This window comes from Leucoraja erinacea, chromosome 22 (assembly GCF_028641065.1).
Source record: "Leucoraja erinacea ecotype New England chromosome 22, Leri_hhj_1, whole genome shotgun sequence".
In the NCBI taxonomy this organism is placed as follows: Eukaryota; Metazoa; Chordata; class Chondrichthyes; order Rajiformes; family Rajidae; genus Leucoraja; species Leucoraja erinaceus.
The window spans coordinates 458,232-484,268 of NC_073398.1; the positions used below are offsets into that span (position 1 = coordinate 458,232).

The 26,037-nt window shown below is 45.3% G+C and overlaps 1 protein-coding gene across 1 annotated transcript in view; it reads left to right on the forward strand.

Annotated features, from left to right (window-relative positions):
* The window catches only part of LOC129707615 (cilia- and flagella-associated protein 54-like), a 166,081-nt gene that overhangs the window by 26,146 nt on the left and 113,898 nt on the right, over positions 1-26,037 (forward strand). Inside the window, exons 5-7 of the mRNA XM_055652742.1 lie at positions 7,900-8,060; positions 9,865-10,047; positions 23,240-23,366. Of these exons, the coding sequence (XP_055508717.1) occupies positions 7,900-8,060; positions 9,865-10,047; positions 23,240-23,366 (471 nt within the window). The remainder of the gene's footprint in view (positions 1-7,899; positions 8,061-9,864; positions 10,048-23,239; positions 23,367-26,037) is intronic.

The window sequence follows — 26,037 nt, forward strand, 5'->3', positions numbered from 1 at the left end:
CCCACAGGTAAAATTAAAATACATACATTAAAATTAAAATAGGTATAATTAGAAAACAGTAAAAATTAAAAGGTAATAAAAAGATCTTCTTTGGTAGATACAAACAGTAGATGACATGTCGTAACAAAAAAGGGGAGTTGTTGAAAAGGCAATCACAATGTTAACATGAAATCACACGATTATCAATTCGTGACTTCACTCGTGACAACGATCTTTTCATTAAAGTGTTCATAAGAATACAATATTTTAATTACCCCTTCACAAAAATAAATGTTATATTTAGAAAAGTAAGGTAAGTGATAAAGGTGAAATAGTGTTAGATTAACCTAAGCCTATTGGTTTTATGAAGAGGTGAATGGAAGGTAGGCTATGACCGCATAGCCTAGGCTAAGACTATATTACGTATGAAAAAGTAATAAAATGGGGAATTTGTGTTAAATTACAGATGTTAACCATATAACCATATAACAATTACAGCACGGTAACAGGCCATCTCGGCCCTACAAGTCCATGCCGAACAAATTTTTTTTCCCCTTAGTCCCACCTGCCTGCACTCGTACCATAACCCTCCATTCCCTTCTCATCCATATGCCTATCCAATTTATTTTTAAATGATACCAATGAACCTGCCTCCACCACTTCCACTGGGAGCTCATTCCACACCGCCACCACTCTCTGCGTAAAGAAGTTCCCCCTCATATTACCCCTAAACTTCTGTCCCTTAATTCTGAAGTCATGTCCTCTTGTTTGAATCTTCCCTATTCTCAAAGGGAAAAGCTTGTCCACATCAACTCTGTCTATCCCTCTCATCATTTTAAAGACCTCTATCAGGTCCCCCCTTAACCTTCTGCGCTCCAGAGAATAAAGACCTAACTTATTCAACCTTTCTCTGTAACTTAGTTGCTGAAACCCAGGCAACATTCTAGTAAATCTCCTCTGTACTCTCTCTATTTTGTTGACATCCTTCCTATAATTTGGCGACCAAAATTGTACACCATACTCCAGATTTGGCCTCACCAATTCCTTGTACAATTTTAACATTACATCCCAGCTTCTATACTCAATGCTCTGATTTATAAAGGCTAGCATACCAAAAGCTTTCTTTACCACCCTATCTATATGAGATTCCACCTTCAAGGAACTATGCACGGTTATACCCAGATCCCTCTGTTCAACTGTATTCTTCAATTCCCTACCATTTACCATGTACGTCCTATTTTATTATGTTTATTATGAAAAGTGTTCAAATAATGGTAAAATTGTGTTACATTACTTTTGCCTATGAGTTTTGGTGGCCTAGCCTTGCCTAACTTGGTCTAGCCTAGTGTAGGCTAGCTTGAACTTAACCTAGTTTAGCTTATTTAGCTTATTTATTATCCTTATAACTATAAAACTCTGATCTTGGATGTGTGTTTATGTATTTATCTGCTTGTGTGCGATCACATCTTCTCGAAAAAACGACGTTGTAACGGTAAAATGTTTACATATCCCGGTAGAGATTTATCCCGTGGTCAAAATTCGCCTTATCTAAAAATGCATGCATTATTTATCGAGTTATTAATCAAAAATGTTCAAAAATCTGAAGAGACTGGGGAAAAAAACTGCTTTTTCCCTGTGCTTACAGTTGTAACATCACAATGGGATTGTAGTCCTGCTTGCAACATTGTTGCTATCCAAGTACACTGAGTCCTGCTTACCGTAGCAAGTGCAAATGCATTTTTTTAAAGTCACAATACATTGAATTCTGCTAGCGAGCAAGTGCAAATAATTTTTCTTTTAAGTTTACAAATGAGGGAGGTTGCACAAGGTGAAATGAGCAGCCCCTGCACAGTTGTCGGCTATGGGTGAATGGTGGAATTTTGTGTTGGGGAACGGATTGCATTGGGGAACCAGGCCTCCCTTGTGACAGTACCCAACGGGTCCCACTTGGTCTAGTAAATCTTGAAAAAATCCCTTTCTCAGAAAGTAGACCTAAAAGTTGTTGACTATTTGGGCATTTTGCAGGAGCTGTATGTTTTCTTTTCTGGATCTCCATGAAGATGGGGGGATTTTAAACACGCAGGGCAATCTAGATTTTTCTCTGAAGATTTTTCTCTGAAGAGCTTAAGCATAACCAGTGATGGAAATTTGAAGTTTATCTTCTGCTATCATCTTTACTTTCGTTTGTTAAAGAACTCAGAGAAAATTCAGCTGATAGGATTGCACACTATGAATCAGAAGCAAATGGTTTGTGTGAAGATATCACCTCAAGTTATGCTGATGCTTCCAAACGCATTGTTACAAGGACATTTTCAGATGGAACAAGTGGTATTGCATCTTTGAGAGGAGCTGGCAAATTTAGGATAGAAGCTCTCTATCAACTCTATGACTGCTTGATAATCCAGTTACGCAAGAGGATTGACCATGCAAGGTCCATCTGTCTCCTCAGATTCTGGTGAACTTCTACCGCTGCACCATCGAGAGCATCCTTACCAACTGTATCACAGTATGGATTGGAAACTGCTCTGCCTCCGACCGGAAAGCACTGCAGAGGGTGGTGAAAACTGCCCAACACATCACCGGTTCCTCGCTCGCCTCCATAGAAACATAGAAATTAGGTGCAGGAGTAGGCCATTCGGCCCTTCGAGCCTGCAGCGCCATTCAATATGATCATGGCTGATCATCCAACTCAGTATCCCGTACCTGCCTTCTCTCCACACCCTCTGATCCCTTTAGCCACAAGGGCCACATCTAACTCCCTCTTAAATATAGCCAATGAACTGGCCTCAACTACCCTCTGTGGCAGAGAGTTCCAGAGATTCGCCACTCCATTGAGTGTCCAAAGCAAGCGTTGTCTGCGAAGGGCGCTCAGCATCGCCAAGGACTGCTCTCACCCCAACCACAGACTGTTTACCCTCCTACCATCCGGGAGGCGCTACAGGTCTCTCCGTTGCACGTCCAGCAGGTCCAGGAACAGCTTCTTCCCTGCGGCTGTTACACTACTCAACACTGTACCTCGGTGATTTCCAATCACCCCCCCCCCCGGACACTCCTCCCACCGTACTGCATGCATGTAAATAGATTTATTTATTGCTCATATTTATGTCGATCTTCTAGGGAGATGCAAACTGCATTTCGTTGTCTCTGTACTGTACACTGACAATGACAATAAAGTTGAATCTGAATCTGAATCTGATATGAGCAGATTGCGAAAAGGTTCCTCTCAGAATTGGTGAACAATTCTGAAATTGATGAGGACAGTATTAAACTTATAATATTGTATTACAAAAATGATATTGACCACAAATTAGTAAACGAGTGTTATCAGTTCAAAGAATATTTGCACTTCAGGAAATCCCAGAATAAAACACGTCATCTAAAATGTAATGCGCAGAAGTTCTTCAGCTTATTTGTGAGCAACACCTAACTGAAGTGTTCCCCAATATTACTGCTGCGCTTAAGCTGTAATTGACAATGCCTATCACAAGCTGTGAAGCAGAAACACATTTTTCAAAGCTATCCTTCATAAAGAACAAATTTTGGTCTACCATGACTGAAGAATTCTTTATGCATAGTGTCTCTAGAAAGTTACATTGCAAGGAAGCTCTCATGACAAAATTGTATGTGAATATGTTGCTAGAAAAAACAGAAAAAAGGGTATTTTGTAAAATGTGCTTCATTTAGTATGTATTCTAATAGGTGTTTAAAATAAAAGATTATATTGACTGGTGGCTTTTCGTTTTATTTTGTCATTCTATGATGCATCATGCATGTATGTAATATTTCTCTAATATCCATCCCCCCATAACTCAAAAACTATAAGGCATAGTAAATTTGTATTCACACCAGTGACTTCGACATGTGAGATAATACAGTACAGTAATTTGAATCAAAATCTGAGATGTAGTAATGACATTTTTTATGAAAAACTAGACGAAGTGGGACCCGTTGTGTCCCAGTCAAATGGGAGGCCTGGCCACCCAACACATTCCTCAACGCAATATTCCACCACTCACCCGTTCCCCCTAACGCAACGGTTCCACCAACGCAATATTCTGCCACTCGCCCATAGCCCCTAACTGTGCAGGCACGGCTCATTTCCCCTCATCCCTGAGCACTCCTTCCCCCTCCTCTTCATGTATGGGAGGGGAGGGGGCGAGGGAACTGGGGTGTGTGGCAGGGGGGTGTGGGGGGGGGGGGAGGAGGGATGTGTGTGGACGGGGAGGTGTAGGGGGGGGGGGGGGGGGTGTGGTGTGTCAAATGGGGGGTTGTGGCAGAGGGGGGGTTGTGGCGGAGGGGGAGTTGTGGGGGGGGGGAGTTGGGGGAGTTGTGGGGGGGGGGGAGTTGTGGGGGGGGGGGGTTGTAGGGGGGGGGGAGTTTTGGGGGGGGGGGAGTTGTGGGGGAGGGGGAGTTGTGGGGGAAGGGAGGTTGTGTGTGGGGGGTGGGTGTGTGTGTCTGGGAGGGGTAGTGTGTGGGGGGGGGAAGTGGTGGGGGCTCAGGTGTGTGGCCGGTGGGGTGTGGTGTGTGGTGTGTGTGTGGGGGTGTGTGGGGGGGGGGGGGGGTTGGGCAGGGGGGGGGGGGGTTTGGGCAGAGGGGGGGTGTGGGGGGGGGGGGGGTGTGTGGGCGAAGGGGGAGTGAGCTTGGAGAAAACACGGGGGAAGAACAATGGGGGAGAGAGGGGCATCATGGAGGAGGGGGGAGGAACCAGCGTGGGGCAGCAGAGGGATAGTGGCTGGAATTGACGGTGCGATGGGGACTCACAGCGGGCGCTGGTCGCTGCTCGTTCTCCTCCGCAAGGATCAGAGTCTCCGCTTTTTGTTTGTCGACATCGGCAACATATCCAACTCGGGGCTGGGCTGGGTCTCCCGCGCTGGGCTGGGCTGCTTCTGGACCCTCCGAAAGTCCGGTTGGAAACCTTCAGCTCCAGAAAAGACGCGATAGCGCAGGAAGGGGCGGACCGTGACAGGGGAAGAGACTAATCCGCGCGGCGCTGACTGGCAGGAGAAGAGATTGATCTGCGCACGCGCTGTTTTTAAGATTTTTAAACCTCGCTAACTTTTACGACATTCAACCGATCGGAACGAAACTTGGTGCAATCGCAGCACATGTGAACGGTGAATGAACTGGCGAAAAATCGTAACGCTATGGCAAACCTTTTTTGCACAAATAAGAAGACCGCCAAACCGAAAGATAACAAGATCAGAGTTTTAGTTATGTACTCGACCAAGTACAGACCCGTTGGGTCTGTTTCCCCAACGGCGTTTGCGGCGGGGGGTTAAAAGAGTGGAGGGAGGGGAGAGGAGGAGGAGGAGGAAACGGGACCGATTTGGGAGAGAAAGGAGAGCGGGGTAGGGGGTGAGAGAGGGGGATGGGGAGAGTGGGGAGGGAGGAGGAGAGGGGTTGGAGGAGTGATGGAAGAGGGACAGAGGGATAGGGGGGGAGGGGGCGGGGGAGAGGGGAAGGGGGGTGGGTAGAGAGGGAAGGGGTGGGGGAGAGAGGGATGGGAGAGGGAGAGGGGTGAGGAGAGGGAGAGGCGGAGGAGAGAAGGGGAGAGGGGTTGGGGGAGTGATGGAAGAGGGACAGAGGGATAGGGGGGGGGGGGGGGGCGGGGGCGGAGGGAGGGGAAGGGGGTGGGGGGGAGAGGGGAAGGGGGTGGGGGAGAGAGGGATGGGAGAGGGAGAGGGGAGAGGAGGAGGGAGAGGCGGAGGAGAGAAGGGGGAAGAGGGTGGAGAGGTGGAAGAGGGAGGGAGGGAGGGGTAGAGGGGTAGCGGGAGGGGTGGAAGAGGAACAGAGGGGTAGGAGGAAGGGGTGGGGAGAGAGGGGAAGAAGGAGGGGAGAGAGAGGGATGGGGAGGGAGAGGGGGTGGGGTAAGGGGAGAGAAGTGGAAGAGTGGGGGAGGGAGGGGTAGGGGGAGTGGTGGGACAGAGGGGAAGGGGGGCGGGCGGAGAGAGGGAAGGGGGTGGGGTAGAGAGGGAAAGGGGGTGGGGGAGAGAGGGATGGATGGGAGAGGGAGCAGGGTGAGGAGAGGGAAACATAGAAACATAGAAATTAAGTGCAGGAGTAGGCCATTCGGCCCTTTGAGCCTGCCCACCATTCAATATGATCATGGCTGATCATCCAACTCAGTATCCTGTACCTGCCTTCTCTCCATACCCTCTTATCCCTTTAGCCACAAGGGCCACATCTAACTCCCTCTTAAATATAGCCAATGAACTGGCCTCAACTACCTTCTGTGCCAGTGAATTAAAGAGATTCACCACTCTCTGTGTGAAAAATGTTTTTCTCATCTCGGTCCTAAAAGATTTACCCCTTATCCTTAAACTGTGACCCCTTGTACTGGACTTCCCCAACATCTGGAACAATCTTCCTGCATCTAGCCTGTCCAACCCCTTAAGAAATTTGTAAGTTTCTATAAGATCCCCGCTCAATCTTCTAAAATCTTGCGAGTACAAGCCGAGTCTATCCAGTCTTTATTTATATGAAAGTCCTGACATCCCAGGAATCAGTCTGGTGAACCTTCTCTGTACTCCCTCTATGGCAACAATGCCTTTGAACATTGGACATTGTGACATCACACGATGGAACGTTCACCATGGGCTGGGGCTCCTGCAAAGGCATATGTAAATGGATCCATTCCGATTGGACATATGTGAACATTGGGCAATGTGACATCACACGATGGAATGATCACCAGGGGCTGGGGCTGGTGCTGATTCTATGGGTGAGAAGCCAGTTTATTTTTGAAATATTGGGGTGGGGGGGGGGGGGGGGGGGGGGGGGAAGGAATTGATAAAAACGTGTACTTAAACATGACGAAATGTAATGAGGAGCGGATACTTAGAAAGAAAAGTGAAATCTCTACCGAAATGGAAAAGATGTCGGCCATTCTGCGTCTGGTTTCTGAGTTGCAGGGAATCAAAGGAAGAAAGTCCGATTGGACATCTGTGAACATTGGGCATTGTGACATCACACGATGGAAACGAATCAAAAGGAAGAAAGGCAGCCGGCAGCCGGACGGACGGATGGCAGCCGGCAGCCACCACAGACTTTTATATAATAACTAGACCAAGTGCAGACCCTTTGGGTCTGCTCCCCCAATGGTGTGATCCCCCAACCCAAGATTCCACCATGCACCCGTCTCCTCCAACGGAACTGAACCCGTTCCCAAATGTAAGATTCCAGCACTCCCCTGCCTCCCTCAGCAGTGGATTAAAAAAAATTCCAATTTCACCTCCCCTGCCTGCTGCAGCAGTTCCAATTGCAAGACCAATTGGCCCTCCCCCTCCTGTTGAAGCACTTTCTGTGATATCCCATTGAGGTGAAAAGTTCAGAGTGTCCCTGTCTTGCAACTTTGTTTTGAAGTGTGTTGGAAGCTGATAGGAAGGAGCAGCGAATCAAAAGGCAGACAGGCATCCGGACGGACGGCAGGCGGCAGCCACAGACTTTTATATGATAGATAGATAGATAGATAGATAGATAGATAGATAGATAGATAGATAGATAGATAGATAGATAGATAGATAGATAGATAGATAGATAGATAGATAGATAGATAGATGTGTGGTGATCTGTGGTGTATCAACCCCATTGCAGAAGATAACAGTGGTTACCCAGACCTTGTTGCTGATTGCGAAGGGACCCCCATAACAGTTCAAGCTTCAGGGCCCCAAAAATGTAGGTCCGCCACTGGCTGAGCCACCATGACTTCCCTGATAGTTGTTGGGAAGAAACTGTTCCTGAACCTGGAGGTTACGGTTTTATGACTCGTATACTTTCCTTTCCCATGCAATAGTGAAATGAGAGCATGGCCAGGGTGGAGTGAGTCCTTGATGGTGCTGAAATTTAGGGGAGGAAATTGAATTAAAGGATAGAAAAACATTTTGTAACCTTGTGGAAACCTGAATGTTTTTAATTTTTAAGATGTGGAGGGCAGTCTGGATACCTTTGCGATCTGTGAAGAAGGGATAAAAGAAGCAAAGGTCTATGGTGATGTCGAGGCACAAACTGAGTTCATGCTGCAGGCAGCTCTACTTGATTTCCGGCTGGGAAATATTAACAATAGCATCAAGACACGTTTACAGGTGAGCTTGAAAGATTTAAAGCTTGAAAAAACTTTCTAACTTTCTAACTTTAAATCTTGAAAGACTTTCTAAACACATGGAATTTCATCTTTCATGCGCTTAAGTTAAGATCATAAATTATTTAGTAACAAACTCAGATGCGGCATGACCATGCGGTGATGAGTTGCTGCCTTACAGCGCCAGAGACCCTGACTATGGGTGCTGTCTGTATGGAGTTTGTACGTTCTCCCTGTGACCGCATGGGTTTTCTCCGGATGTTCCGGTTTCCTCCCATATTCCAAACACGTGCAGGTCTGTTGTTCAATCCACTTTGGTAAATTGCTCCGAGTGTGTAGGATAGAACTCGTGTAGGGGTGATTGCTGGTCGACACAGACTCCATGGGCCAAAGATACTGATTCCACGTTGTGTGTCTCCTAAACTAAAACTAAAGCTGAATGTTTGTTCATTTGAGATGATGTTGGTGATTTTAAATAGGATGGGCACATGCTTTCATTCTTTGTTTTCTTTGGATAGGTCACAATGTGTGAAGACTCAATGACGTATAACAATGAAAAATGCACACAAACATCAACAATGGGTCCTCAAATAGCAATGAGATAATAGCCAAATCATCTGTTAATGGGATGTTGTTAATTGTTAAGCATTGACCTCAGTATTGGACAGAATTATCCTGCTCCTTTTAATGTGGTGTCCTGGGATCTTGTTTATTTTAATTTAGTTTAGCGATATATTGCGGAAACTGACCCTTCGGCCCACCAAGTCCGCGCCGACCAGCGATCCCCGCACACTGACACTATCCTACACACAGTAAGGGCAATTTTCAATTATACTAAGCCAAAAGGCCCACAAACCTGTATGTATTTGGAGTGTGGGATGAAACCAGGGATCCCGGAGAAAACCCACGCAGGTCATGGGGAGAACGTACAAATTCCGTACAGACTGAACCCGTAGTCAGGATCAAACCCGGGTTTCTGGTGCTGTAAGGCAGCAACTCTACCGCTGTGCCATCGTGCCACCCAGTCTGATTTAAGTATCAACCCAGATTATGTGTTCAAACATCTGAGATGGAACTTTCTGACTGATGGCTAAGTTCTGCTGTTGACCTAAAGCTTCGAAAGCACCCTCCATTGGCTGACAACTCTGTTACCATTGAACATAGACACAAAGTACTGGAGTAATTCAGCGGGTCAGGCAGTATTTCGTGAGAAAAGGAATTGTTGACGTTTTGGGTTGTGACCCTTCTACAGACTAGACCTGAGTATAGGCGACTTTGGAAATAATGAACACAGCCATTATCTGAAATGGTAGACGAGCATGTCATATTATTACCATTCTTTTATCACGCTTCCTCCAACATTTAGCCAGGTAGATTGTCTGGGTTAACTAAAATAAGAAAGGCAAGGCTGGATTTGTGGTAAGGAGCAGTGGGGAACTAAGGGCTGGGTATTTATACCATCTGGAGTTCGTAACTTAGGACAAATTGTGGCATATGGATAAAATTGGGCATGAGAAAGAGGATTAATTAGGTGCCATTATTTCAACCCTGACATTAACTGTAGTCTCAGCTATGGCCACTCCAATGATTGTAAGCACAATTTGCAGCAAGTGATGTTGGCTGGGTTAGTGCTGCTCGTGCTAACATTGTGTTTGAATGTCAATTGCTGCTGGAATTTATATTTGTACATTCAATTCTATTGCAGTGACCTGCTTGCTGTACCAGGGGCATCAACTGGCAACATGCGGCCCTGTGTAGAAATTGCTTTGTGGAAGTCATTTTGTTTTGTGTATTTTATTCCTAAACAGAATATAGTGGATCTACTAAATTCAAGACACTTTAATTCACCCAATGCACAACTGCTTCTTGCTCAGAGTATCCTTCAGTTGACTGACTTGAATACATTGGAATCGATGTGCATTGTGAAACCTGCTATCATGTGGAAGAAGATGGATACTTGTCTCTCGGCCCAGAAATTAATTCTTGACCAGGTAGACAATCTAAAATATTTCTTTGTCTTTCCTCCTTGACAATTGTCCTTTGTCAGTAATTGCACAGAATGAATGTTCAGCGGACAAAATGTGTAGGAAGGAACAGCAGATGCTGGTTTATACCGAAGTTAGACACACAATGCTGGAATAACTTAGCAAGCCAGGCAGCATCTCTGGAGCGAAGGAATGGGTGATGTTTCTGGTCGAGACCCTTCTCCAGACTGAAAGTGAGGGGAGAAGGAGACAGAGAGATGTGGAAGTGTAAGGTGTGAAAATGAGTGATCAAAGGGGGCGATGTTCAAGAAAGTTGTGGAATTTAGCTGAGGGGAAGGTGAAAACGAGGCATACAATCAGTAAAATTTAATCAGGAGGACAGTGAAACTAGTCAGAGAACTAGGATGAGGTAGAGATAGAAAGAGAGGGGATGTAAGGGTTACCAAGTTAGAGAAGTCAATATTAATACCTCTGAGTTGTAAGCTGCCCAAGCAAAATATGAGGCGTTTTTCCTCCAATTTACATTGGGCCCCTCTCTGACAGTGGAGAAGGCCCAGGACAAAAAGGTTAGAATGGGAGGGAGAGTTAAAGTGTTTAGCAGCCGGGAGATCACAGGTCTCGACAGACTGAGCGGAGGTGTTCAGTGAAACAATCGCCGAACCTGCGCTTGGTCTCCTCGATATATAGGAGTCCATACCTGGAACATTGGATACAGTAGATGAGGTTGAAGGAGGTGTAGGTGAACCTCTGCCTCACCTGAAAGGACTATCATGGTTTTTGAATGGAGTTGACAGAGGAGCTACAGCCCATATAGAATGTACAGCAGATGTGGTCTTGTGTGCTGAACCACAGTCACAATTCTGTTGCACATTGGTATTGAAATAAGCGACTAAAGTGGGAAGAGTGGCTGACTAAATCATCCATGTAGGAGCCGGTTTTGATGAATAGTTGGGAAGGTTCCATTACTTGTATTAAAATTAACATTAAAATAAATGCATTCTTTATACATCCACAAATCTGTAAGTGTTGATCATGCAGATCATACACATTTCTCAAAAATGTCCATATTTCATGTGTACATATTTTAAGCTTAGTTTAGTTTAGAGATACATTGATCCCCGCACTTTGACACTATCCTACACACTCTAGGGACAATTATTACATTTACCAAGCCAATCAACCTACAAACCTGTACGTCTTTGGAGTGTGGGAGGAAACCGAAGATCTTGGAGAAAACCCACGCATGTCACGGGGAGAATGGACAAACTCCTTACAGACAGCACCCATAGTCGGGATCGAACCTAGGTCTTCAGCGCTGCATTCTCTGTAAGACAGCAACTCTACCGCTGCACCACCATGACATTCCATTGGATATGCATTGGACATTCCATAAAATTCCCCATGGAATTATGGTGAAATCCATTTGCAATTCCATAAATTTCAAACCTTTAATGGACAATCCCAATATTTTCAATTGCAAAACAAATTGCAGGAATCACATGACCTAAGAACAGGGCTGGTTTCAGCAATTTAGATAGTGACCTCAATGACCACATTAAAATTAAAATGATTGCATTCTCTCCAACCCACCATAAATTGCAAGGCCCATATGTGTCATTTTAAACATGGAAGCGTGTGACCATGTTTAAAACTGTTAACAGCTTCTATCTCATCCGATGCAAGTTGACTACAGCGAATCCTTGATATAAGGGTGCCATCGCAACAACCTGTAGCTCAATGCTCTTACCAGGGATGGAAATCCCGGGGGGCCAGGAGGGACAGCCCCCTGTTTTGAGAGGTGTGGGATGATTTCCCCCCCACATTTTTTGTAATCCGGAATTTAAAACCCGGTTAAATCTACACTTTACTCGAGAGAGTGGGGGGAGGGACTGCTGATCTAGGGCACCGATTGGACAAGAGAAACGTCGGTCAGCAGGCAATGGGGGTGGGACATGATGATTCAGCGCGATGATTGGAGGAGGGAGGTGTCAGTCAGAGGCGTAAGTAGGGGGGGTGGAACTGAGGATAGAGCACAGTGATTGGAGGAGGGAAACATGCCAAAACACTCTCAGCACAGACCTGCACCTCGTCCGCAGCCAGGATCGATCCCGGCCGGGTCTCCGGCTGTTCCATCCCCACCCAAGTGCCCCCCTCCCTCCCCCTACTCGGGGGTGGCCAGAGACGTCGGGAGTCAGACGGGAGCTGTGCCCACAGCCAGCGCAGAGAAGCAGCGCTAAACCCAGCTCAACTCTGCCTGTCCCACCAGGTTAACCTACAGGGTACACAAAAAAACTTCAGAAACTCAGCGGGTCCAGCAGCATCTATGGAGCGAAGGAAATAGGTAACGTTTAGGGCCGAAACCCTTCTTCAGATTAACCTACAGTCCTGCCTGGACTTGGGGAAAATATGGCCCAGGTTTACAGCCAGCGGGGAGAATCAGCACTGGTGTCCCATCAGTCCTGGCAGGGCTGTAGGTTAACTCGGCGAGACAGTCAGAGTTGAGCTGCATTTAGCGCTGGATTGAGCCTCCGAAGCCTCGCGTGTGTCTGAGCGTGCGCATGCGCGCGCGGACGCCAAGAAATTGTGTCCCCCCTGTCCCCTCCATAGGTTAACTTTAGTGATTTCCGTGCCTGCTTAAGACTGTGGAATTGATTGTAGACTTTAGGAGAGCTCCCCCTCCCTTCCCTCCCACTCACCATCAACAACATCACAGTCACACCTGTGGAGTCATTTAAGTTCCTTGGAACCATCATCTCCAGGCACCTTAAATGGAAGGCCACCTTCGACTCCACGGTCAAAAAGGCCCAACAGCTGAGAAAACACAATCTGCCACAGGTAATGATGGTCACAGTTTTATGCTGCCATCTTAGAGTCTGTCCTCACCTTCTCCATTATGGTCTGGTTTGGCTCAGCCACCAAGCATGACATACAGAGGCTGCAGCACATCATTCGATCAGCCTTCAGTGGTACATTATTGTCACATGTACCTAAGTACAGTGAATAAGTACAGTGAATACAGTACAACCTTCCCCCATCGATGCAAGGGCCAGGAATTGAGCGGGTAAGATCATCTCTGACCCCTCTCATCCTGGTCACAAACTCTTTGAATCACTTCCCTCTGGGAGGCGACTCCAGACTGTCAAAGCTGTCACAGCCCTACATGAAAACAGCTTTTTTTCCATGAGCAGTAGCTCTTCTCAACAACCAAAAGTCTGTAGCCTCCTTTTGTTCTGGTATATTATTTTATTCTTTGCATGTTTAAATTATAATATTTTATTTTTAATTGTCTACTGTATATCGTGTTGTTATCCTTGCTAGCAAAGCACCAAGGCAAATTTCTTGTATACAAAATTGGCTAATAAAATGTATTCAATTCAATATAACAAACCAGTGGGTGGGGGGAGGATGGTATCTGTTTTTGCCGATTGCGCATGACCAATTATAACCATATAACCATATAACAATTACAGCACGGAAACAGGCCATCTCGGCCCTACAAGTCCATGCCGAACAAATTTTTTTCCCCTTAGTCCCACCTGCCTGCACTCGTACCATAACCCTCCATTCCCTTCTCATCCATATAACTATCCAATTTATTTTTAAATGATACCAATGAACCTGCCTCCACCACTTCCACTGGGAGCTCATTCCACACCGCTACCACTCTCTGCGTAAAGAAGTTCCCCCTCATATTACCCCTAAACTTCTGTCCCTTAATTCTGAAGTCATGTCCTCTTGTTTGAATCTTCCCTATTCTCAAAGGGAAAAGCTTGTCCACATCAACTCTGTCTATCCCTCTCATCATTTTAAAGACCTCTATCAGGTCCCCCCTTAACCTTCTGCACTCCAGAGAATAAAGACCTAACTTATTCAACCTTTCTCTGTAACTTAGTTGTTGAAACCCATAATTATGCGGGTCAATATGCATATTTTGACAGAAGCGGTGCAGTTCAATGGCATTCCATAAGTCAACCGGGAGAGGCTCAGGCAGTCATCAGTAGGTCTGGCCACTACAGTGCTTCCACACCTCAACAAAATATTTCCTTCAATAGAATCTCAAATTACCTACAATTTGATGGTATTTTCTCAAATGTTCAAAAATGCTTCCTGCATGCTATTTTATTATTATTTTTTTCACGGGCACACGTTAACAACACAAAGAAGAACAAGGCAAAACAGATCTATGTAACTACACCATATCTGTCTGCTTCTGTTATTCACTTGTACAGTGTTCTGCAACGTAGCTTTGTTGTCTCCAACAGCTTTTGTTGTCTTTGTTTTTTCAACCTGCTCTCATGTGTCCCAGTCTCTGCTCCCCCTCCCTCCCTCCCTCTCTCTCTCCCTCCCTCCCTCCCCCTTTCCCTCCCTCCCTCTTTCCCTCTCTACATCCCTCCCTCTCCCTGCCTCGCTCCCTCTCTCACTCTCCCTCCTTCCCTCCCTCTCTTTCCCTTTCCCTCCCTCTCTCTCCCTTTCCCTCTCCCCCCCCCCCCCCCTCTCTCTCTCTCCCTCCTCTCTCTCGCTCTCCCTCTCTCTCTCTCTCTCTCTCTCTCTCTCTCTCTCTCTCTCTCTCTCTTCCTTTTTTCTCTCCCTCCCTCCCTCCCTCTCTCCTCTCCACCTCACACCCTCTCACCCTCCCTCCCTCTCTCGCTCTCCCTCCATCTCTCTCCCTACCTCCATCTCCCTCTCTTCCTCCCTCCTCCCTCTCTCTCTCCCTCTCTCCCCACCCCTTCTCTCTCCCTCTCGGTCCCTTGAGCCCACCCACCGTTCTGTAAAATGAAGGCCAATCCCAATGTAACTGCAGTCCTACCGCCCACTGGTAACTTTTCACCTTTTCCAGAATTCTACCACTGCCTGAAAAATAATCAAAGGCTCAACATCCACTGAGACAGAAAATTCCAAAAATTCATTGTTATAGAGAATGTTCCTGAAAAGCCTGTGACCCATAGCGCTACGTTTAAAGCCCATAGCGCTACGTTTAAAGCCCATAGCGCTACGTTTAAAGCCCATAGCGCTATGTTTACAGACATAGCACTGCAGCCGGTAGCGCTATATTTAGAACCCATAGCGCTGAGCCGGCAGCTCTTAAAACTGACAGCACCCTGTTTAAAACTTTGAGCACCAAACCGGCAGTGCTGTGGGTATTACATTACACCCCTTCGCGGGCCGGATACGAAAATTTCCCAAAATTATTCAATTTCCCTAAAATTACCTGAAGACAACCAGAAATTCCCGAATAGCGGGTTATTTCCTTCAAAGTGGAAACACTGGTCCGCAATAACCAAACTCCGTTGTGAAGTGGTCCAATAAAGTGAGGGTTTAATGTATTTACTGCATATTTTGCAGATCTCTCAGTTACTAACCTAAACAGGTCAAGTAATCTGAAGGTCTCAACAGTAATTTATTTAACTTTTTCAGTTCATAGGTTTAATGGGAAATGGCTGTTTTGCAAAATGGTTTCAAGTCTCATTTCTCTGTCAAATTCAGTTGTCCAACATATTACAAACCTACTGACTCCTACAGTTATCTGGACTGCACTTCCTTGCCTCTTGCAAGAATATCTCAGTCTCTGCCGTATCTGCTCCCATGAGGCTTTCCATTTGTCGACATCCAAGATACCTGTGTTTTTCTACACATGTTGTCCCCACCTGCTGTCCTCGAAGAATCACTCACACACATTTTCTCTGTGTCATAGTTGTGCTCTCGCTCTCCATTCCCCCAGATGGAACAAGTAGACAGTTCCCCTGGACCTTTCACCCCACCAGCCTTCGCATCCAATATTTCCATCACCTTAAATGTGATCACACCACGTTTCACATTTCCCAACCAAAAACCTTTCCGCCTTCCATGGAGACCGCTCCCTCCACAACTCCTTGGTTCACTCATCGCTAGCCATCCAAACCACCCCCTACCCTGCAACTGCAAGAGATGTAACACCTGTCCCTTTACCTCCCCTCTCGACTCCATCCGAGGACCCCGAATGTCTTTCCAGGTGAGGCAGAGGTTCACATGCACCTCCTCCAACTTCATCTACTGTATCCATTGTTCCAAAGATCAACCTCTGTACATCGGTGAGACAAAGCACAGGTTCGGCGATCGTTTAGCTGAACACCTCTGCTGAGTCTGCCTTAACCTACCTGATCTCCTGGTTGCTCAGCACTTTAACTTCCCCTCCCATTCCCAATCTGACCTTTCTGGCCTGGGCCTCCTCCATTGTCAGTGAGGCCCAGCGCAATTTGGAGGAACAGCACCTCATATTTTGCTTGGGTAGCTTACACCCCAGCGGTATGAACATTGACTTCTCTAACTTAAAATAACCCTTGCTCTCCCTTTCTCTCCATCCACTCATCCATCCCAGTTGGTCCACCAGTCTTACAGTATCTGACTACATGCTATGTCTGTCCCGCCCCCTCCCCTGACATCAGTCTGTAGAAGGGTCTCAACCCGAAACATCACCTAGTCTCTCCAGCTGGCCAGAAATATAAAGAAGGACAATAAAAGCTTCTTTAGATATGTTAGGGAGAAGAGTAGCAAAGTCAAATGTGGGTCCCTCGAAGGCAGACACGGGTGAAATTATTATGGGCAACAAGGAAATGGCAGATGAATTGAATAGGTACTTCGGATATGTCTTCACTAAGGAAGACACAAACAATCTCCCACATGTACTGGAGGACAGAGGATCTAAGGGGGTAGAGGAACTGAAATACATTTTCATTAGGCGAGAAATAGTATTGGGTAGGCTAATGGGACTGAAGGATGATAAATCCCCTGGGCCGATGGTCTGCATCCCAGGGTCCTCAGGGAGGTGGCTCTAGAAATAGTGGACGCATTGGTGATCTTTTTACAATGTTCAATAGATTCAGGATCAGTTCTTGTGGATTGGAGGATAGCTAATGTTATCCCACTTTTCAAGAAAGGAGAAAACGGGGAATTACAGACCAGTTAGCCTGACCGGTGGTGGGAAAGATGCTGGAGTCAATTATTAAAGAGGAAATAATGGGGCATTTGGATAGCAGTAAAAGGTCCAAGTCAACATGGATTTAGGAAAGGGAAATCATGCTTGACTAATCTTCTTGAAATCTTTGAGGATGTGACAATTAAAATGGATGAAGGGGTGCCAGTGGATGTAGTGTATCTAGACTTTCAGAAAGCTTTTGATAAGGTCCCGCACGGGAGACTGGTCACTAAAATTAGAGCACATGGTATTGGGGGTAGGGTGTTGACATGGATAGAAAATTGGTTGGCAGACCGGAAGCAAAGAGTAGGAGTGAACGGATCCTTTCCAGAATGGCAGGCAGTGGCGAGTGGAATGCCGCAAGGCTCGGTGTTGGGGCCGCGACTGTTTACCAAATATATTAATGATTTGGAAGAGGGAATTAGGAGCAACATTAGCAAGTTTGCGGGTGGCAGTGTGAACTGTGAAGAGGATGTTAGGAGGTTGTGGGGTGATCTGCACAGGTTGAGTGAGTGGGCAGATGCGTGGCAAATGCAGTATCTATGTTACTAAAAGTCTGATCTTGACCGCTTTTGGCTCGCTGTGGCATGAATTCCGAGAGAACGCGCCACCTACGGCCATCATTTTTGGCCACCTGGCTCAGAGCCCCCCTCTGCCTTCCGGGACAGAAGGATTTTTCCCATCGATGAAAAATCAGGGAGATTTTAATGTTTAAAAAAAAATTGCAATTCTCTCTGCTGCCTCTGCTGGTGGGAGGGGGGAGGGACTATAAAACCCGGAAGTGGTGTGCCTCACTCAGTCTCTGCAAGATGGAGGAAGCCAGAGGGTCACGTCTCTCTGAGCTCTGAATAACACTGAACACATGTCTACTCAACTGTGAGTACCCTTAATGTGGTTTCAAAATGAAAATATGGTTGGTTTGAAGTAAAAAGGCACTGCCTGCAAATGGTGGTTTGGGTGCTTCGGCTTGAAGTTAAAAGGCACTACTTACTGCAAATGGCAGTTTGGGTGCTTTGGCTTGACGTTAAAAGGCACTACTTACTGCAAATGGTGGTGTCGGTGCTTTGGCTTGAAGTTAAAAGGCACTAACTGCAAATGGTGTTTTGGGTGCTTTGGCTTGAAGGTTAAAGGCACTACTTACTGCAAATGTGGTGTGGGTGCTTTGGTTTGAAGTTAAAAGGCTCTACTTACTGTAAATGGTGGTGTGGGTGCTTTGGCGTGACGTTAAAAGGCACTACTTACTGCAAATGGGGGTTTGGGTGCTTTGGCTTGAAGTTAAAAGGCACTACTTACTGCAAATGGTGGTTTGGGTGCTTTGGCTTGAAGATGAAAGGCACTACTTACTGCAAATGGTGGTTTGGGTGCTTTGGCTTGAAGATGAAAGGTACTGCTTGCGGCAAATGGTGGTTTGGGTGTTTTGGCTTGAAGTTGAAAGGCACTGCTTACTGCAAATGGTGGTTTGGGTGCTTTGGCTTAAAGTTGAAAGACACTACTTACTGCAAATGGTTGTTTGGGTGCTTTGGCTTGAAATTAAAAGGCACTACTTACTGCAAATGCACTTGCTTCCTGTTTGCACTGTATATTGAGTTTAGATAAAATGCTATCACTTACGGCTGTGATTTTTGGCCATCTTACTCAGTCCTCCTCCCCTCAGCATATGCAGAGAATTCTTCCGATCAATGAAGAATAAAAGTGTTATTAGTGTTTAAAAAATGTTGAGAATCTATCTCCTGTTAATCATGCCATGAAGGCCACACCTTTTCCGGTGGGTGGGGGAGGGGTTATAAAACCCGGAAGTGTGGGTGTGGCTCAGTCTCTGCATGATGGGGGAGGGAGGGGTCACGACTGTCTGAGCTGTGAATCAACTGAACACACTGACTGTCTACTGAACTGTGAGTTTGGTGTTTTGTGTGGGTTTTATGGTGGTTTTATGATGGTTTCACCCTGCATGAAATGGTATGAAGCTGCATTTGAATTTGGTGGCCTTGCACCCTGCTTGAAATGGAATTAAACTGCACTTGAATTGGGTGACTTTGCACCCTGCTTGAAATGGAATGAAACTACACTTGAACATGGTGACTTTGCACCCTGCTTGGAGTGGTATGAAACTGCACTGAATTTGGTGCCCTGCTGAAAGTGGTATGAAACTGCACTTGAATTTGGTGGCCTTGCACCCTGCCTGAAATAGTAGGAAATGGATTTGAATTTGATGGCCTTGCACCCTGCTTGAAAAGGAATTTCTAGGAATAGCCATGAGTCAACTGCCAGCCCACCAGCCGTGAGGGAGCTGCCAGCAGATCAGGCTTGAGGGACTGAGCTGCCACCCCAAGAACCCATACCAGCGCTCCAGAAAGCGCCCCCACTGGCCACCAATATTGGAATTGGTGGAGAGGTGGAATATTGCATCAGGGGACCAGCCGTCCCGTGTGAACATGGGACCCAACGGGTCCCACTTAGTCTAGTAATATAGATAAATGTGAGTTTATCCACTTTGGCGGCAAAAACAAGACGGCATATTATTATCTCAATGGGGTGAGGTTAGGTAAGGGGGAGGTAGAGCGAGACCTCGGTGTCCTTGTACATGGAATGTTGGCCTTCATAACAAGAGGATTTCAGTATAGGAGTAGAGAGGTTCTTCTGCAGTTGTATAGGGCTCTGGTGAGACCACATCTGGAGTATTTTGTAACGTTTTGGTCTCCTAATTTGAAGAAGGACATCCTTTTGATTGAGGCAGTGCAGCGTAGGTTCACGAGATTGATCCCTGGGATGGTGGGACAGTCATATGAGGAAAGACTGAAAAGACTAGGCTTGTATTTACTGGAGTTTAGAAGGATGAGGGGATCTTATAGAAACATATAAAATTATAAAAGGACTGGACAAGCTAGATGCAAGAAAAATGTTCCCAATGTTGGGCGAGTCGAGAACCAGGGGCCACACACAGTCTTAGAATAAAGGGGAGGTCATTTAAGACTGAGGTGAGAAAAAACTTTTTCACCCAGAGAGTTGTGGATTTGTGGAATTCCCTGCCACAGAGGGCAGTGGAGGCCAAGTCACTGGATGGATTTAAGAGAGAGTTAGATAGAGCTCTAGGGGGTTAGTGGAGTCAAGGGATAGGGGGAGAAGGCAGGCACGGGTTATTGATGGGGGACGATCAGCCATGATCACAATGAATGGCGGTGCTGGCTCGAAGGGCTGAATGGCCTCCTCTTGCACCTATTTTCTATGTTTCCAGTGATGCTGCCTGTGCCGTTGAGTTACTCCAGCATTTTGTATCTACCTTAATTCAATCCTTCAGGAATATTTAGACCAAACGTATCTAAAATGTAGGCGGATTGGGCGCAACGGTAAAGTTGCATGTCTTACGGCACCAGAGACCTGGGTTCAATCCTGGCTACAGGTGCTTGTCTCTACGGAGTTTGTACATTCTTTCTGTGACCTGCGTGGGTTTTCTCCGGCATCTCCGGTTTCCTCCCACACTCCAAAGATTTACAGATTTGTAGGTTAATTGGCCTTGATAAAATTGTAAGTTGTCTCTAGTGTGTTTGGATTGCGTTAATGAGCAGGGATCGCTGGGCCTGTTTCCACGCTGTTTCGTTAAACTAAAGTAAACTAAAAAGATGCAGAAGAATTGGTTTACAATACAACCAAGTTTAACAATGCATATGTAGCATACTCATCATTGTATACTGTGTACAATATTGATGTCTGTATTAGCAAATGATTAGAAAACCATTAGATGATACAAAATACATTTATAGAACGGTGCAATGGTAAAGGATTGAACAAGCTGCAACTCAATTCGCTACAAAAGAGAAGACAATGAGGTGTAATAAGATATTTTAAGCAATGAAGCTACTTGATAGTGTTTAAGAAAGAACAGATGCTGGAAAAATTGAAAGTAGACAGAAATGCTGGAGAAACTCAATGTGTGAGGCAGCATCTATGGAGAAGATGCTGGTAGTGTGGTCATGGAAAACATACCTCCATTGTGAGGAATCCACTGGAATGGCCATAAATCGAACATGGAGCAGTAAAGCAATGAAACAGGTTCTTTAGTCCACAATGTCCATGCTAAACAAGCCCAAGTTAAATTAATCAGCCTGCATATGATCTATATCCCTTCTTTCCCAAGAAATCTATGTGCCTAGCTAAAATCCACTGTCGTTTCTGCCTCCACCACCACCCCTGGCAGCATCTTCCAGGCAGACTTAACTGCCTGTGTAAAGAAAAATGCCCTGCACAGAGTCATAGAGTGATACAGTGTGGAAACTGGCCCTTTGGCCCAATTTGTCCACACCGGCCAACATGGCCCAGCTACACTGGTCCCACTTGCCTGTATTTGGTCCATAACCCTCCAAACCTGTCCTAGTCATGTACCTGTCTAACTGTTTCTTAAATGTTGGGATAGTCCCTGCCTCAACAACCTCCTCAGGCAGCTTGTTCCATACACCCACCACCCGTTGTGTGAACCATCTCCCTTTGTGTGAGGCATCTCCTTTAAACCTCTCATCTTAAAGTATGCCCTCCTGTCTTTGACATTTCTTCCCTGGGAAGAAGGTTCTGACTCTGCCCGATCTGTACCTTTCATAATTTTATATATTTCTATAAATATGGGATACCCACTACACCATCCAGTGTTGGACTCTGATGAACTATATTTATTTGGCAATAAATATGCATCTTACTTTCACGTGGAAGGCAACATACATAGCCGCACTGAAGATATTGAAGTACGAAGAGAAAGGTTATGTTTAGGAAGAAATTGCAGATGCTGGTATAAACCTGAAGATAGCCACAAAAAGCTAGAGTAACTCATCAGGTCAGACAGCATTTCTGGAGAAAAGGAATAGGTGATGTTTGGGGTCAAGACTCTTCTTCAGTTTATGTTAACAGTATTAGATGTAGTAGGGTGCTCGAGAAAAAGCTCGAGAAAATTAGGTACTCACTTCAACATTCAAATGGAAGGTTTCAGAAAGCATGGGGACCTTTTTTAAATGCATTCCAGACTTTGTAAATGCTTGATCATCAAGTACAGTTTAACATTAACAGTCTATCCATTCTTTTATCGGGGATTATTGCTGTGACAGGCTGATATTTGCAAATGCTCACTGGCAGTGACTGGGCAGGGATTATTTTTGGGATCTTATTTTTCTTTTATTGTTGTTTTCTTGTTATATGTTGGCATAAGTTGTTTTTTATTTATTCTTTTCATACACTCTGTCTGTAACAAATGAACAACTTTGCGCCTTGTTATGTCTTGAAAACTAAATAAAAAGATTTTGATTTTAAAAAAGATGGAGGAGGGTGAGAGAGCGATTGTATGAAATATACCACATATAAACTAGTTTGCTGCGATAGCTACTTTGTGCTGTCAAGCAATGCAATATATTCTAATTTGTCTGTAGGACTATCTTCTCTCGCGGTGCCTTGTGGCAACAGCTCGACTGCAGTCTATCAGTCTTTTCTTAATTTTTTGTCCTGTTAGGTGTATGTTTTTGGTTTTAGTTTTATTTTATTTTTAGCTGTGTATATGTGCGGGGGTGGGGGGTGGGGGAAACTTTTTAATCTCTTCCCTGCACGGGAACTCGACCCTTTCCCTGTCACGTCTCCGTTCTCGTTGGGGCCTAACATCGTGGAGTCGGCGACCTCCAACCGGAATCGACCAGGGGCTCCAGTAGCAGAGCCTGCACTCACCATCGCGGAGCTGGCCGACTTCGGAATGTGGAGCGCTGTGGTGGCGTGCGGTAACATCGGGGGCTCGCGGGCTTTTTGGAGCTCCCGTAATGGCAACTTCTCCCGCCTGAATCGAGGGATTTAAATCGACCCGGAGCACGGCCCTACATCGCCCGGCGCGGCTTAAACAGCCGCGGGACTTACCATCGCCCGCTGGGGGCTCTAACATCAAAAGCCTCGACCAGCTCGATGCAGCAGTTTGACTGCTTGACTGCGGGAGAAGAAGAATAAAGAACAGAGAACAGTTAAGAGATAAGACTTTTCCCTTCCATCACAGTGAGGAGGTGTTCAGAGGTTCACTGTGTGGAATTGTGTTAATTGTGTGTTTTGTTTTTTTGCTGTTATGACTGCAGGAATGTAATTTCGTTTGAACCTTGCATGTTTAAATGACAATAAACGGCATTCTATTCTATTCTATGTAAATGTAAGTACTCTTCCTTTTTAGAAAATAAGTATATTGAGCTATTGTTGTGAGATATAATAACCTGGTATGTTTGTCTTTTTTTTGTGCAGCTTGTTTTACTGGGAGAAACTTTAAAGCATGAATCTAAAGGAGATATCTATTCCTGTCCAGCACAACCAATGAAAAATATTTATTTACCACATATTATCATGATGGCAAAAGTTAAACTAAGACTCGGTAAGAGATTGCATGACAATTTTAATTTGTTTCTGTAAATGAAATTATTTTCTGATTAAATTCTGACAATTTCAAATTTAGAATTGTCAATAGCAATAACACCACTCATGAAGAACTATTCATGAAAATTATAGTCTTGCAACACAGAAATAGACCCTTTGGAAGTCTGCATTGACCAGCGACCTCTCATATCTACAAACTCCATTTTTTCTTCTAGCATAGAGAGAACATGCAAACACCACACACACACACCCACAAACCACACACACACACACACACACACACACACACACACACACACATACACACACACACACACACACACATACATACACACACACACACAGACATACACACACACACACACACGTGCAAGTTCCGGAATGATGCAAATTCTGCAACATTTCCGACTGTGCCACACCTCCAGATAATGGGCACAGGAATCAAAGGGTTTTCAGTAGTGGAATTAAAAGATCAGGAGCTGATAAAGTAAAATAAAACAGGATTTTTTTTTTTGTAAGATTAGTGAAGGCTCAGCCTTCAATTACAAATAAGCCCATCACTAAATGTCCGGACCTTGACCTTGGGACCTCCGTCAACAACTGGCATGGACTTCTTGACCGCAGACCTCATTCAGTTAGAATTGGTCCTAACATTTCCTCCACCCTGGCCCTCAACACAGGCACCGCTCGGGGTGTGTGCTCAGTCTCTTGCTTTACTCTACACTTATGACATGGAAACATAGAAAATAGGTGCAGGAGGAGGCCATTCGGCCCTTCGAGCCAGCACTGCCATTCATTGTGATCATGGCTGATGGTCCCCAATCAATAACTCATGCCTGCCTTCTCCCCATATCCCTTTTCCACTAGCCCCTAGAGCTCTATCTAACTCTCTCTTGTGCCAGGGAATTCCACAAATTCACAACTCTCTGGGTGAAAAAGTTTTTTCTCACTGTGCGGAGAAGTACAATGCTAACTCGATTTCGAAGTTGGTCCATTTTACTACTGATGTCAGTAGTATCAACAACAACACTAAAACGAAACACAGGAAAGGGAATGGAAACTGTTTGTCATGGTATCAGGGCAACAACCTGGGCCTTGACGTCAACAAAATTGGTAGTTAATCTCAGAAAGCAAATGGCTGAAGAAGGTTGTCGACCTGAAACATCACCCATTCCTTCTCGCCAGAGATGCTGCCTGTCCCGCTCAGTTACTCCAGCTTTTTGTGTCTATCTTTGGGTGAACACAACGCGTCTTCATCGGATCAGCTGCTTTGGAGATGGGTGAGAGCTTCCAGTTCCTAGCCAACCATAACACCAGCACGTAATCTGGTCTCTTCTCATCCATGTGGTGATCAATAAAGCACATTTGTGTATTTACTTTCTCGGGCATCTGAATGATTCAGCATGTCCACAAGGATTCTCTCAAATTTCTGCAGATGCACTGAAGAAAGTATTCTGACTGGATGCGTCTCAGGATGGGTATGACAACTGCTTTAGCTCTTCTCTACTTGAACCTGCAGAGAATGGTGAACACAATCTAGTCCAGCATAGGCTCATCACTTCCTTCTATCCAGTCCATCTTCATGGTGTGAAGCATCAGGAAGGCTGGAAGTATGTCTAAGGATTCCTGGTCATACCCTTTCTTTCTTTCTGGGAGAAGAGACAGCAGCTTGAAAGCCACACCAAAGAACAGTTTCTTCTACACTGTATTGGGCTTTTGACTCTTTCACTTTCCCTTCCCAGAGGTGCTGCACTAGATGGCCAGTCCTTTCTATGAGACCACTCAAATGAAATTTAGTCAAGTCCACAATATCTCATCAGGGGTCCATGTTACGATATGTCTACTTGTGCATTACTGTTAGCATGAGTGTCATGATGATACTTTTGCCTTAGCCCTCCAATAGTTGATATGAGCAAGTCTATGAAGTGTGAGCAGTGTAAAAATACTGATTAAGAACTTGTGGTATAGAATAGTAAGATTAAATGAGAACTTACCAGTTTGAAGTTTGATCTGTATTTTATGAGGAGTTACGATGAGGGATTACGTGAAGAGCCCGCTCAGCACGCATGCGAGACATACTTCAAAGCAGCGGTGTGGAATCACAGATAGACACAGTTATTGAAATAAACATAGTAAGTCAAGGAGACATCAGTTTATCAGTTTGATCCATATTATTGAGGGTGGGAGCAGAGGGCACTTAATCCCTCATCGTAACTCCTCATAAAATACAGATCAAACTTCAAACTGGTAAGTTCTCGTTTAATCTTACTATTTTACTTCGGAGTCACGTGAGTGATTCCTTGAAGACTTTAAAGTTCAAAGCTCTGTGATTTCAAACCGTGTAACAGTTCATACTTCACTCGCTGCCAAAGTCATTCGAGGGAGGAAGTATGTTATCGTAATCAACCATGAATCTGTTTGTGAAAACAATAATGGTGTTGCCATCAAATGGAAAACAACAAGATCAATTGCTCCCCCGGGGTTAATTATATATTTTTTGCAGATTCTTTTTCTGCAAACGATACAGGTTCTGTCAGTGGTTTGTTATAAAAGTTTGGAACGTATACTCCCTAGACCACCCCGCTGTAGTCAGGATGTGATCCATAGGCTCGTCCATCCTCTTAGTTACTGACGTGGAAGCTGTCCTGGTGGAATAAGATTTATACACG